This window comes from Triturus cristatus, chromosome 10 (assembly GCF_964204655.1).
Source record: "Triturus cristatus chromosome 10, aTriCri1.1, whole genome shotgun sequence".
Classification (NCBI taxonomy): Eukaryota; Metazoa; Chordata; class Amphibia; order Caudata; family Salamandridae; genus Triturus; species Triturus cristatus.
The window spans coordinates 459,278,360-459,293,276 of record NC_140593.1 but is presented as its reverse complement, the minus strand read 5'-3'; the positions used below and the strand labels follow the sequence as shown (position 1 = coordinate 459,293,276).

Sequence of the window (14,917 nt, the reverse complement as noted above, 5' to 3'; positions counted from 1 at the left end):
GTCTCAGGTTTAGAATGAAGCATGTTGGGTTCAACCTCAACACACTGTAGAGTCAGATTTCCTTGCCTCTGACTACCTAGGTACAGTTAGAATTTCTGTAGCAAATACTGATAGTTTGTAGTTTAACTAATGGTGTACTTGGCGGATTAGCTAACCAACAAATGACTTTAGGTGTAGGCAGGCTCCTCTTAACTAAAGATCTAGGCAACCATTGACTCCAAGTGTGCGCAAGCGTTTAAATGGGAGTAAACTCATCTCTTTGTAACTTGTAGACTATATGTAGAACTTCTCAGAGAGGATTCACTCTGTTTCAAAGAAAAGGTTGAAACGTTCCCCCGCCATATTTCAGTGACCCCTCAACCCACAAGGGGCCAATTGCACATTAGCCTGCTACAATGGGTGGACATCTGGTCACATATGTTTGCCTAAAAATTAGCAAAAAATACATGACTTTTTTAGAAGATTCGCAAGCATTTTCTGACGTACTCCTGGAAAACTATGGTCGTCGTAGACTTTCAGGAGGACTTGTGCTGGTAAATGTTCGCTCATGCAGATTATTCACCAGGTCAACGTCTGCATGAGCAATTAAAACGGAAATGAGTATTTGCATTTTTTAAAAAAAATATTTTTCTTTAGCCGCTGAAACATTTAAAGAAATGTACTCCCCTTTCCCACAATGAAAACACACTTACTCCAGCGAAGCAGATGTGTGGATTTCCAGGATGAGATACTACTGTGCCAGGACTATGTGAATGCACACAACGTTTTTATGTTGCGTGATTTATAATTATCAATGCTTTAAAATAAACATCGAGTGGGCTCTGGCTCACATAGAGGGGTATTGCCCTCATGCTGTTGGCTGTTTAGTGTAGAATTCCGCCTCCTGTGGAATGTTTGCCTTGAGTGACTACTTTACATCTTAAAAGTACACTGATTTATCACAAAACCTGTGTCTCATAAATGCATTCTATACAACCGTTTACTTTTTTTATTGCATCAAACTGTGTCTTAGTAAGGACTGAAAAAGTAGGTCAGACCCATTGACTTTGTCAATCGTATGCATTCACCTAATCCTGCAGGATGAACTTCTTAGGAACACCACAGGCCACATTACAGAAGTGCCCTGGGGGCGCAACAGGCTTTTGGGCCAACTTTGTGTGCCCCCAGGGCACATTGGTATAACAATTCTTCTGTAATACCGATAGCACTGGCGTACATAAAGCGCTAGTGCTATCATCAGAGGGTGTTCCCTCATTTGCGTGGGGTGTGGCCCCATGCAAATGAGAGAATCCCTTTGCCTCTGGGCCCGCGCAATATAATATGTGTGCACACACAGGCAAAGAAGCTGTCAGGAGCCGCACTGTCATTGCACTCCCTGATTGCAGCCCTCTGAAGGGGGGAAAGGGATTCCCATGGATCCCCCAGACATCCCCTTGCAGCCCGGTTCAGTCACTCACTGCACCTGCCTGCAAGGGGATCTCTAATCCCTTTTAAAAGTGCAGGCAGGTTGCCGCTTGCCCTGTGAAAGATGGGAGTGGCTTCAAGCAACAGTCTGTTTTTCACATGAATGTGCTGCCCTGGGGGCAGCGCGAGTTTGCGCCTGCCCTTGGGGCAACGCATTCATCCTAATACGGCGCATTTTCTTTCCTTGTTTGCGCTGGGTGTACCTCTTAAAAGGTGCGCCCGGCACCAACAAGGAAAATGCACCATATGTATTCTATGACCCCACATTTCTGCTCCTTATTCTTCATTACCGAATTTCAATAAACTAACCATAAAGATGATTTTCCTTGATTGCTAATACCCTTTTTTAATGTAAAATTCCATGTTTTGATTGTGAGAATCAGGAGGTGGAATTTCTCATCACAAATGTCTCTTTTTAAATACCTGAAGTAAACCGGGATTCAAGAAACGTTTTGCAAATCGAGCCATGTTGGAGTGTACTAAGATGTAAAAATATAGTTGTGTATGATGTTCAGTCCAAGTACTTTTGCCTCACAACTTTTTTAGTATTGTCGTGAAAACTCAACGAGTTTATACTGTGGTAACACAGCCTTGTAAAGGTACGTTCGCCTTTGGATTTCTTGCCAGTGAAATTTCAGATGTTTATTATTAGCCAAGTAAATGACACTCATTTTATCCACCCCTTACGGATGAAAGGCTGAAGGGGCCCACCAGAATTCGAACCTGTGCCAATGTGGTCCAGCACAGATTCCTGGAATGGGTGCATTAGTCACTGAGCCACCAGACCTCGGACAGCGTTGTCTTGTGACCCCCAACATGCACCACATATCACAGCTGTTGAAATAGGTTGCCTCCACATTCTTTTGCTTTACTCTGATTTACTCTTATGCTGATAGTTTTGCAGACAAGATGCACAGGAAGAAATGTTTGGTATAGATTTTCTGAACACAGACTAAAACCCAATTTCCCAAAGGACCGGGGAAGCAGTTTTGTGACAATAAACAGACGTATTGGTTTCCTGTCGCCGTTTATGTCCGTGTCACATTCAAGGCTGAATGTGTTTATTGGCTGTTCCCGGCCAGTTTATGAACCCTAACTGCGACGCGCATCCGTGCGCTTGATTTGACAAAATGGATACATGAATTGTGTTCACGTGGTGCTTCGGGCACGTTAGGTACTTTGGTCAAGTTCTGAGAGACGGACATGAAGCAGTTTGTAATGGAAGTTAAATGTACAGATCACCCCTGAATGTGCAACACTTACCATCCATGAATGTAGCCAGAACAAGACTAAATGCCATTGTCCGCACTGGCTTATGTCTCAAGACAGACTTTATTATCTGTATATCTGCCTAGATTCCTTACCTGTCTAAAGACTCGGGCCTCTTCTGTCCATATCAGCTCTTGCAATCATCCTTGATGTACCTCCTTTCACTTGGCTGTTTTGGAAAAGTGAGGGCTGAGTGGACAGATAAAGATTATCCTATAATAATGGTTTGTTTTCTGTTTGGTAATATCACATTCTATCTCACAACATACAGTGACTCGCTGTAGTTCTGGTACTTTTTTTGGTATCTTTTCATATTTGTGTTTTTTCACTTCATTTTCCTTTGTCCCTCTTTTCAAGCTCTTGTTCTTTTTTTTTTTCTGCCCTATGTTCATGTCCAGCTGGTTTTTTTTATCTGATTTCTCACGTCATTCTTTTATTATTTTAGGTTCTATATCTCATGTAATGTGCTCTGTTCTCTGCAGTATTTCCTGTCATCTTTCAACTTTGTGTGTTTTATGTTTCTTATTGTTTTCTCTTTTCTCTGCTTTTTCAGCCCCATTTCCTAGCTCAATCCTAGTTTCTTTTCCTATCATTTTTTGTTTTCCTGCTGTTGCTTTCTCTTACCCCTTTCTTCTGTGTCTCGTTCTTGCTCTGTACTTTTTTGCCCTCATTTCTCTCCTTCTCTCGGTCTCGCTCCCTGCTCTCCCTTTTCGGCCTGCATGGGTACAGAATAAGTGACCAGTACAGCAGAAGGATCTTCTAGAACATCTGCCTTTGAGCTTGTGCAGAGCTCTGTCCAAGGTGCAGTGGTTTGAGAATTGCAGTAGAAACAGGATGAAAGAGATTATTGCAGCCTTGTGCTGTGCACCATCTGCCTATGTTCCTGTCCCTCTTAAACCATCGGATTTCTATCCATGGGAGGGGCGCCTCTTTGGGATGGAGAACTGCAACTCGATGAGAGTTAGGGTTGCTGGCAGGTGACGCCTACTGCTACGAGGCTGGCATGGGGGATAGGCAGGCCGTCTCTCCAGCCCTGAAAACCCTTTGATCAGCCTCCAGCATCCTAAGCAATCCTCCTGTGGCCCCGTCCACTGTAGTCTAAAAACGGCCTTCCCTCATTCCTTCTGGCACTTTGTCTACGAACAGTCATTGATTAAGTCAATAGGTTTCCCTTTGTATTGTGACATAGTTTTGGAGTTGCACTGCTGAAAGGTCAGTTTGGTCTCTTAGAAATCTTACAACCAGGACCCCCATCATCATGGACTTTAGGACATCTTATGAGCTTTGAATGAGAATATATTCTACATTTCTTCCAAGAGTCTCTACATTGTCTAAAGTAATATTAGCGGGGAGTCGCCAAACCTCGTGTACAGTGCGCTTGAAATCCCGTTAAGTGTTACTGTCATGCCTTTTTGTCAAATTTAGAACATTATAGAAGTGAGAGGAGCGATAGTCTATCCATGCAAACTAATGGAGGTACTAGCTCGCAACACTCCCTTTAATAAAATATTTTAAAAGATTGTCTCAATTGTTTTGTTAATGCTCCCTGCACCACATCTGTTGGACCTTTTTATCTGATCACCCACTGAAGTGACATCAGGTTGTGTCACTCTGTTGTCATACACTCTCTGATCCCACACATCCACCCTGCCTCACTTGTTCGTTGTGAGTATAGGGTTACAGTAGTTATTCCTAAACCACACATCCACTGCATGCTGTTTAGTGGCTTCCAATGCTCTGCTATGTTTCTCTGCCTCGTTGATCTAGTCCTTGTGATGCATCGTGGCTCCAAGAGCATCCTCTAGGCGTTCCTGTTCTCCCGTAGGACTCTGAATGGCTGGATACGGACAGGGAGCTACCCCCTTGGTGAAGTGTGCTCTCCAAGGTTCTGAAAACGGAACAGTGGCAACCATGAGACTGAACTCAAACTACAATGCGAGAAATGTTTCAACTTCTGTTTCTGGGTAAAAGTGGTATCCATTACACAGTGCCCTGCAAACGGTGCCACAGGGTACTACATCCACGGTTCACTATGTTATGCCATATCTCAATGAGCAAATGTTACTGTTCAAAAGCGACCTAAGCAAAATACTAATTTAATTATGTAAACTATGAAGATATTTTTAGTACAGTATTTAAGCATTCCAATCCGCGCAAAAGCCAATTTAAAAAAAAATATTTGTTCTCGTATTTTCGGAAACTTGAGGTAAATGAACCTTGAGCTTTTTTTGTTTACTGATCAAGTACGCACAGTTTCTATTGAGCGTCGTTTTTGGTGCCATCGTTTCAAGATGTCCGCCAGAACCGTTAGTTGGTTTTCTGTGCTAAGATGGCTGACGTTTCACTCTGTAGCTCGTTCTTTTTGTGCTCACACGTTGGATGGCCTGATGCCATTATCTTAGACCTTACTTTCAAACAATGGCCGCTGGTTGCTCCGGACTGCACCGTGTTTATCACACACGAACACTAGATTGGTGTGCCTGCTACAGAAGTATTCCAAGGCCTGTACAGAGTGCAGCAGCAATGCCAATAAGATGGAAGAAGGAATACACTGGAAGAGTTGCTTCAGCAGTTGTTGCAGGAAATACCTCGCTCAAGTAACAACACTTGATTTGTCACACCCACAACTACAATTTGCATGTTTTGAGAGGATTATTCCTATTTGCAGCCAGTCTTTCCTGAAACGTGTGCTTTAAGAATGCCAGGGCCAAACTTACTATTTTTGTGAGAGACAGGTTTGCAAAAGAGTACTAGTGTGCCAATGCTTCCACCAAGATAAAAAAATAAAATGAGGTAAACAGGAGACTAGGCTTTAAAAGAATGAAACAATAAAGGTATCCTACTTCATTCACCACAGAATACAGTCTTTGTGACTTGTTGGGTGCAGTCATCAGAATGGAATGGAAGGGCAGAGGGATCATGGGTCCCAGTGGAATGGGTGCCGCAATGCATGTTAGGAAACCTTTTGTAACATTTGCTGTTCAATGTGTAAACAAGCATTGGCAAAGCCAATACTTTTTGCCTATGCAAGAGCTATTGCCTTGGCCAATATGTTTTAGACATGTTGGACTCCAGAGTGGTTGCTGTTCATTATCGCTAAAAGTTAGTGATGTATGCATGATGTGGTAATGCACTGCCATTACAGACAACACATTTTCAATTGAAATGACCATTACATTTGCACAGACATTCAATTGTACTGATAGAACTATACAGCGTACAAATGATAATGTGTGGAATTGGCATCACTTAGTGTATTGATTGGGATTGAGCATATTAAAGTATTTGTTTCCAGCACACTTCAGAATTAGAGAAAAAAATGCTTCATTTATGCTTTCCTAATTCTGATATATTCTGAAATATTAGCACAGTTCATTTATAGATTTTAGATTTTGTTGTGTGCTAGAAACATTCCTTTCTTGTCTCACTCTCAGATTGTCAGATAAATACTCTCACTTTGAAGTCCGAGAAAGAAAAGTAAACACCCAGCTGCTTCGCGGATGAATACAGAAAACAGGCTGTGCTCCACAAGAGGGACTAGGTCCTGGTGCACAGCCCAAAATACATAAAGGCAGCAAATGGAAAGCAAGCAAATGTGAGTTACAAAGCCAAAGCTGAGCATTGGGCGGACTGCATTCTTAGGTCAGTTTTCAGAATGTCCTCAGTCTTTTGCAACTGTCTGGTAGGGTTCGACCTTAAAAGCACCTTGTTGCATAAGATATGACACATTTCATTGCACATAGACTCACTGTAATAATCACACTTAACTCCTGTTAACAGTTTCATGAGAGTAGAGGACTTAGGACTAATCCCAAAAACATAAAACAATAATTAATATCCACTTGAATAACTGCAAACCTTCAGTTAAGTGGTAGGGTGCTACCTACCATAAAGCTCTTCCAACACCTCGGCAGGGTATTAAGTGCTATATAAATGCTATTACAATAGAACTACTCTTGGCTAATGTTGAGGGATCATATAAGTGTATCTGCACTACTTAACTGTCTCTTCTTCTCATTCACTTAGAGGGACTTAGACTTGCAATTTAACTTGGGTCTACTTTATTTCATATTTAATGGATTTAAGCAAACTCCTACAGGGACATTTCAAAGGTTTTCATCAGGGTTGCAAATTGGCACCATCACTTTGTCATTTGGTGGAGTTTGATTGCTCGCTCAGCAAGTGAACATGTCAGCACCAAAATTTAAATATTATATCGTGGTTAATTGTTGTAGACAAGTGAAAATTGCAGTGGGTTGCAGGTGGCAGAGACTGTAAAGAAAAACAAACTGGAGCGAAGTTTTTTCAGAGAAAGAATTGTTTGATTTGAAACCCTTAACCCAAAATGTAGAGAATAAAACAATCCCATTGTCTCGGTATTATAACTTTAAATGGACAAGTGACATCCATAAAGCGATAAGCAGGCAGGAGTCCTGGTGTTTCAGAACAGATCTGATTCCGCTGTTTTTGTGGCGCGAAGGTCTGGGCACTCCTGCCGAGCAAACATTGCATTCAAAATGTTTTTCAAGATTAGTGTTTTTAAATTAATTGCATGTGCTGCAGGTAATATAATCGGGTTAGACTAGGCCTTTGAGGTTCTCACAATCGGATTAGACAAGGTTGTTGACCACATGGGGACGTGATGACGAGTGCTCGAACGCGGAAATATACTTTGCATAAGAACTCACTGTGAGACCTAAAGTTACCGAGATTGCAAAAGCATGTAGCTAATGGTATTTGTATGTGTGGTCACCTGGGACTTCCGAGAGAGACAATAATTCAAGATCATATCTATAGTAAACGAAAGAAAGTCTGATTTTGTTTCACAATTTCTATTCCCCTTTATGCTTTACACGTTGTTTAAAGTTTTATATATCAGGTGGGTAGTGCACAGCGCCAGGACACCTCTGGGTAACAGAGCGCTATAGAAATTATTTTAACATAACATTCTTGCACTAGCATATTTTTTGGGGGATAATGTGGCATCAGTAGCACATTTTGAAAAATAAATGGTGTCAACACCTGGGGATGGGCAACTTTTATTGGCTTTTCATATGCGAGTCTTTTCAGAGGTTATGATGCTTTTGTTAATTTAGGTGAAAATTGTACTTTAAAATGCACCAATAAACCATTTTTTTCCCCAGGGGGAGAACGTTCCCCCCCAAGCTCCTCAAGAAGAGGTCCTCTTATTCGCTTTACTCACTACCTACAATTGAAGGCAATTATTATGCCCCGTCGTTTTCAAAGATCCCTAACATAGGTGGTATCTAAAATGGACATTTGTTTTTCTCTTTAGTTCTATAGTTATTACATGGTTAATATAACAATTTCAATTATTATGAGGTCATCAGGGTTAAAATATTCCTGGGAAGAATCGGAGTTAAGTCCTATGAAGTCAATTCCTGTGATGTCATAAAGACCCAAAGTTGTGTTATGTCACTTCTACCCTAGAAATTTTGGTGCATCGACATCCATGGCACTCCCTATGTGCCCAATAGAAATCTGCGCTTGGCAGTGGCAAACCCTGTGTCCTAATGAGAGTTCAGAAATCCATTACTCAGAGCTAAACCAAAGTACAATCTTTTCATAAAAGCCCTAAAACGGAACGGTTTCAGCTTGCTTTTCACTAAACTCCACACCTCTCGGGTACATTGAAGAACACCAGAAGAAGATCAGAACAACCCTCCCCCACCCACTATGTGGAATCCAACTCTCATTTTTTGTATTTCACCTAACGCTATGAAGTAATCCAAGAAGACAAATAGCGCTATATGAAAACTCCAAATAAATTGAGAAGTAAATACATTTAGGTTACTGGTTCTGAGACGCAACTAGGCAAAGGAAAATATAATGAAGAAGGTACATGTGACATAGAGGAACAGCTCCTTACCCTTTTGATGATTTTTTTCTTGAAGTCCAACTCGGCCCCAAAACCGATATTAATTATTATCTGAGGGAAATACCCACATACATCATTTCGGCCCCAGTGGGGAGTCATCTCAGATGGGTTTAATTCCTGATTTTGGCCTCCATTGTGACAGAATCCTCTAAAACAGCAGGAAAGATCTCTATTCCAAAATGGAAAAATGCAGGACAGTAGAAAGAATAAGTTAAATGGGACGAGTTTCCAGTAAGGGGCAGCGCATGTTATGTATTTCTCCTAAAAAATTACCTCTTTTTAAATGTAGTTTAATTCTGAAAAACATCTGATCCACTATCTTATGCTGTAGTCAGTTCATGATCCTGTTCGGTTTGCTGCGTGTCTCTAGAGTCCTTTGCTTAAATAGAGGAATGCCTCAAATTAGGACTTTCAAGAGTTTGACCGTCTTCTGCAGGCCCCTGATAGCAGAGTAGCATAAACACCGACGTTTACCACGTCAGCTCTCGTACATCGCTGCCGTCTGTCCGTCCCACAACAATACTCGGCATCATTTTAAGAGTTTGTTACCGTTTCAGCGGACAGGATACAGAATGACATTCATATAAACAAACATACTATTATTGTACTCAAAATTCTAAACAAGCATTTACAATGCAACGGTCTCGGCACTGTTAAAGTTAGAGCTACTGGCATTGCTCATGACATTATTTTTGTTTATGTTTTTGTTTTTAAAACATTTAACCCCTTCCCCACTCATGACGGAACCGCTCCGTCATGAGCCACGGTCGCCGTGTGCTCATGACGCAGTGGTTCCGTCATGCTGCGGCCGTTGGCGGCCACGCCGCCCACGCGGCGCTAATTCCCCGCCTGTGCGGGCGATTAGCACAGTGGGCGGAGTCATGACGGAACCACTCCGTCATGAGCACAGCTCAACCGCGGCTCATGACGGAGCGGTTCCGTCATGAGCACCGCGCCACCGCGCTGCCCCCAAACCCCCCCTAGCGCTGCGGCGGGAATTCCGAAAGGGTTAAAGAAACGGCATTGTTATTTACAATGTCAATAGCTTAATCACTGTCAAATGCGAGACCTATTGCATTTGCACCCACACACAGTCACACACACAAAGCCATCCACACACACAGAGCCACTCACATAGAGCAACCCACATACAAATAGAGCCACCCACAGAGCCACCTACACACACACGCAGTAGCCCACTGACCTATTTACATTATGTGCACTTTGTGATCTGCATGGTACATGTTCTTTGCTGCAGGCACATTAACCCTATGTGCTACCTTTCCAGGAGTCAAAACTTCCACTAGACAAAACTCTGATCTCTCTCTAGGAAGAACATTAAACACCAGAGTCATCTTGACATTTTTATTGTTGCCGAAAATTGCTGGAGGCCAGGAAGGAGGCAGCAAGCGCTTTTAAAACCTTAATTTACTTGCAAACATAATGTCTCCACCCACAGTCAGCGCCCGGTCACACCGGTTGCACTGCCCTAGAGCTGGCCCTTTTCAAGGGTCCTGTGACCTCAGTGACAGAGTCACTGTTGTTCTTGGCTGTGCTGCTTCATAGGCCTTCTAGCAAGACTGGAGGTGAACTTCAGTATGGATTGTGGTGAACAAACCTTGAAGGTTAACCCAGACTTGCCAGTGCTAGGGTCCACCTGATGGTGCTAAGACACCAGCGCTTCTAAGGTCTTGCGAAGCCTTCTAAAGTCTAGCACGGGATTGTGCTCTCAGGAGAGTCGTCTAGTGGACTGGTTATTAAGGCTGAACCTGGTTCCCCAGTTCCAAGTTCAGTAGCTCTGGCCATAGTGCCACATCGTCTCCCCCACTGAACACCATACTGTCTCACTGAGCAAAACTCACACTGCCTTCAACTACAACCCAATTGCTGCCGGCTATAAACACCTGGGTGCGGCTCAATTTAAATGACGCAATAGACAAGAGCAATATGCGGCCTACAGAAAATAGTAACATCATCCATGATAAAACAAAACATGCATTGACAAAGTCAAAAGTTTGGCAGCCAATGGCAGTTTTATTGGCTTTATCAGTGCTTGTTTTATAGCATGGCATCACATTTTTGAATTCTTAAGTAACTCACTTATTTGCTCAATCTCACCTGCTTTCCATGAGCAGAAAACAAGCAGGTGTTGCACACCGCACCTTTTGTTTTTATCAAAGTAATAATCCGTAATTTGTATAGCGCTTTTACAAAAGTGCTTTACGTCGAAGGTGGAAAGGAACATGAGTGGCTCAAATTGTGGCTGCCATGCGATGGGGTGTCATTCCCCCCCCCCCCCCCTCCCCACTTTATCAGCTTGCTCTGGGGGTGGGCATCACAGGGTCCTTTTGTGTAACATGAAAAATGTACTTTTTAATGGCTTCTTTGACTTTGTTCAGAGACTCTGGCCTCCAGGAAGTTCGTAAATACCATCTCTTGCAGTGCAAGGGGGGGGAACAAGGATGGAGAGACGGAAGGATGGAGAGACGGAAGGATGGAGAGACGGAAGGATGGAGAGACGGAAGGATGGAGAGACGGAAGGATGGAGAGATGGAAGGATGGAGAGACGGAAGGATGGAGAAAAGGAGGAATGGATGTTTTTTGCCCTGCGCTTTCCTCAATAAAGACTCCATTCTGAGAGTTGTAGGATTGGTTGAGTTAAATGTGACTGACCCCTAAAAGCAATGATTTGGGAAAGGAAAACTGGGCACTGGAAACAGAGCATCCGGTAGCCCTGAGTCACCTGGTAACCCTAGCTTCAATGCCTAAAGCGGCTTCATGAAGTTCTGAAAATAAGAGAAACAGACCTTTTGTGCTAGGTATTTTGTCAGAGGTTCAGGGCGACATGGAATCGGAAAAACAACAGGTGATAGTCCCGGAGAAGGTGTGATCGCAGCTCAGCACCTGGAAATCGGATCCATTCTAGCACCCACTTGTCCCGCCCCCTTGCCCTCCTGAGACTGAGGGCAAACAAAGGCTTTGTGTGTTCTAAACAAACACCCAGGACAGCTCTTTGGATATAGTGCGAGATCCCTCAGAAACACAATGGGGGGGTGGGCAAGGGGTGTAAGGAGTGGGGCAGGGAACGGACGGCGCCCGGAAGAAATGTAGAAATGCATCGACGACGATGCTCAGCAGGCGCTCTAACGCGCACCTACCTCTCTGTGTGTCATCTGCGGTTTGGGTGGGTCAAACAACATGTTATTTGAACAACAACATCGGCAGAGGTGCTCAAACCACCCCACCCCTCCCCCCCCCCCCCCTGCAGGAGGCCGTGGCTTGCATGGAGTCGTGAAGGCATGGACGGGTCAAGCAGGGTCTATACTGCTCTGAAAACAGCCCCCAGACCAAATTGTGAAAATCAAACACAAGACATGCACTACACATAAAAGTTGGACTCGAGCTGTGTAGCAACTGAGTAAAACAATGACTTAAACGACGGAACATAGAAATCGAACAAAACGCAGACAATAGCATGCAACTTTGACGCACAGTATCATCTGTGCCACTTGCATTGCGTCCTCATGAGGCTTGCAGCGCAGCTCTCACTGGCACACATATAGCGCTTACTACCCTGCCCCGACAAGGCATTGATTCGCTTTGCGAGTAGTAGGAAGTCAGAAATAAGCAGTCAAGAAGAAAAACAATGCTGTGCCTTAGAAGTTCTCCCTTGGAAAAAAATATCTACCCTAAATCAACTGTCTTCAGGACGCAACCTTGGGATATGGGATTTGACAGCTGAGATGTGGTCCAAGCAATCTTCAAGGAACTGTGATGAACATCTATTAGGTTCTTATACACACGGGGAGTACCTATCTATGGTACATCAGGTACAGTGGCACCGGGGCCCACGGACGTGAGAGGCCAAAACACTCCGATTCTAGCAGTGTTTTCGTATCTACATGGGCGAAGGGGCCTATTTCCTTTGTTTGCATTAGGGCCCCTGACACCCTTGCTCGGCAATACAGCCCTGCTAATCCGCCCTTAGCCAGGCTTTTACAGTTTCTACCTTACCTCCCCTCCCACTATCTGATTGCCATGAAAAATCTGTGACCAATAAAATAAGCACTGATGTATTGTGTTGTAGCTGCATTTGTGCATCTCCAGCCAAAGACTTACTTACTGTGCACAGCAGATCAGGCAGCTTCTCGCGGTCCAGCGCTCCCGCCGATCTCCGATGCACCCTCTCCCCAGCCACTCCGTGCCGCGGCCTGGAGCATTAGCAGGCCGCTTCTCCTCCCTTCTCGGCTCGCAGAGGACTCCAGCGGCCGCGAGCCTCTTGGTGGATTTCTCGAGCTCCAGCTTGCCGGCCGCCCTCACCTCGGTGTGCAGGGCAGCCCTCTTCGAGGAGGCCAGCCGATGGGGGGAAAATGGCTGCATCGCACCACGCGAATCTACAGCGTGTGTTGCTCATGCTGCCTGCACGCGCCAGTCGGCTCTCTGATTGGTTGACAAGGTCCACCAATCACAGTGCTTATTTGGTAGTTGCCAACCAATCAGAGAGCCGACTGGCGCGTGTAGGCAGCGTGAAGACATGCTGTCTTGTGGGCGTGTAAGGGGCGGGCAAACCATAATGAGAAAAGTTGCAAAAAAAACGCCCCCGAATCCGAAAAGGACGGGGCCTGTTCGAAGTGACGAACCTCTTCTCCAATGGCTGGCCAGCATTCAAGAGGCCAGCCAATGGAGAAGAGGGGAGAAGAGGGGCGGGTTCAAGCCCCTCTTCTCCAAAACATTAAATCTCCGACTTCCGGTTCTGCCTTCGGCAGACCGGACGGTCCTCGACCTAAAAAAAAAATTGTTTTAATTTCCAGTGCAGAGCCGACCTCTATTCCACGTTTTAACAGCAGTAATGTGTATACATTTCTAAAACGTGGTTTGGGCAGTGGCGTAGTATGGGTGCCATGCGACTTAAAGCAAGCCAGGAAAATGGGTTTAAATCCGCTTGTTTTACAGTTAAAAAAAAATACAACTTTCGTAATTGATGTGATGTGGTTCCCGCAGATTGCCTGGTCCCGGTGCCACTGCACAAGTTGCACTATTGATATGTAGGTGCCGGGGTCTGAAAGCGGGTGCGCGCCCGTGTGTAGTACAGTGCTTGAAATACTTTGCGTGCAGGGGGGTCACCTTTAACATTTCAGTATTGTGCAGGAAACTCGATGAATGCAATTTGATAAAACTGCCCTACTCAGCCTCTGAAACTCCAGGACTAGTTGATCTAATCACAGCAAGTGCGAGTTCTAGTTATACTAACTACAGGTTGAGTCGCTGTTTGTTTACCAACCACAGAAATCACCGCTGGCCTTTAAATTCATGCTCTGAAGATATATATGCTGTACCATGCATTGTGTAGTAAAAAATGCCAATTTCCATAGCGTTACATACATTTTTATCTCCATGGTAGACGATCTTTAAATGTTAATCATTGCTCAATTAGATACAAGTTTTTCTGCCTTATTTCTCGTCTGCTTCATTAACAGTTTTTCCAATGTGCTCTTTTCTTATTACATTTAAAATTGTACACATTTACTCGCCAGTCTCAGTTTCTAAAACGTTTTGAGGCCCACGAATGAGTGTGAATAATAATGGAAGGAACCTGTCCCTGGTTAGGTCCAGAGGTAGAAATCTTCTATGAGCGTCTTGGCTTCTTTCAAGGGCGGTGCCAGTTATAGGTCCATCTGTAGTAATGAATTCCACATGTTGTCTCTTTTTTGTATGTAAAAAACAATGCCATCTGTCCTAGGCTTTAAGAATTGCTAGCTAGGTTGAAAATGCACTGTGATATGTTTAAGAAAGGTCCTTGCGAAACAGCTAATTTGTGCCGTCCTTTGTCTTTAAGATATGCCACTGCACGTGCGTCGAAGTAGTGACCCTGCGTTGATTGGTTTACCGACCTCCAACAGCGAATCAAATTTTACAGCCGAAGAGACGTCACGCAAGAATCCCTCACGATGGTCCACCACGCCAGGCTTCCATAAAAAGAGCCATTCCGGAGGTCCTGGCAGCCTCGAAAGGAAGGTATGTATGTCTGTGTGGTCTAACAGTTGAAAAGGTACCATTTCATCCGCGGGGGCAATGGTTTCTTCCGCTTCAGAGACTTGCATCAAATACATCAACTCGTGAAAGGTTTCCACTAACGAGCAGACTGGATTGCTCATCTGATGCCTGGGCATTTTCCATGTGCCACGTGTTGCCCAAGCTATAAGGCTTAGATCTTGACACGAATCTCACATTTCATGATTTTCAGCCAGTCCCTGGTTTCTGATTGTACTTCTGGGGCTGTCTGTT

The 14,917-nt window shown here is 44.1% G+C and overlaps 1 protein-coding gene across 8 annotated transcripts in view; it reads left to right on the top strand.

The window, feature by feature from the left end:
• Positions 1-14,917, top strand: part of PARD3 (par-3 family cell polarity regulator) — a 1,320,414-nt gene that overhangs the window by 509,992 nt on the left and 795,505 nt on the right. For all 8 annotated transcript variants that reach the window (XM_085631870.1, XM_085631866.1, XM_085631868.1 and 5 more), the window contains exon 4: positions 14,469-14,647. In XM_085631870.1, coding sequence (XP_085487996.1) covers positions 14,469-14,647 — 179 coding nt within the window. The remainder of the gene's footprint in view (positions 1-14,468; positions 14,648-14,917) is intronic.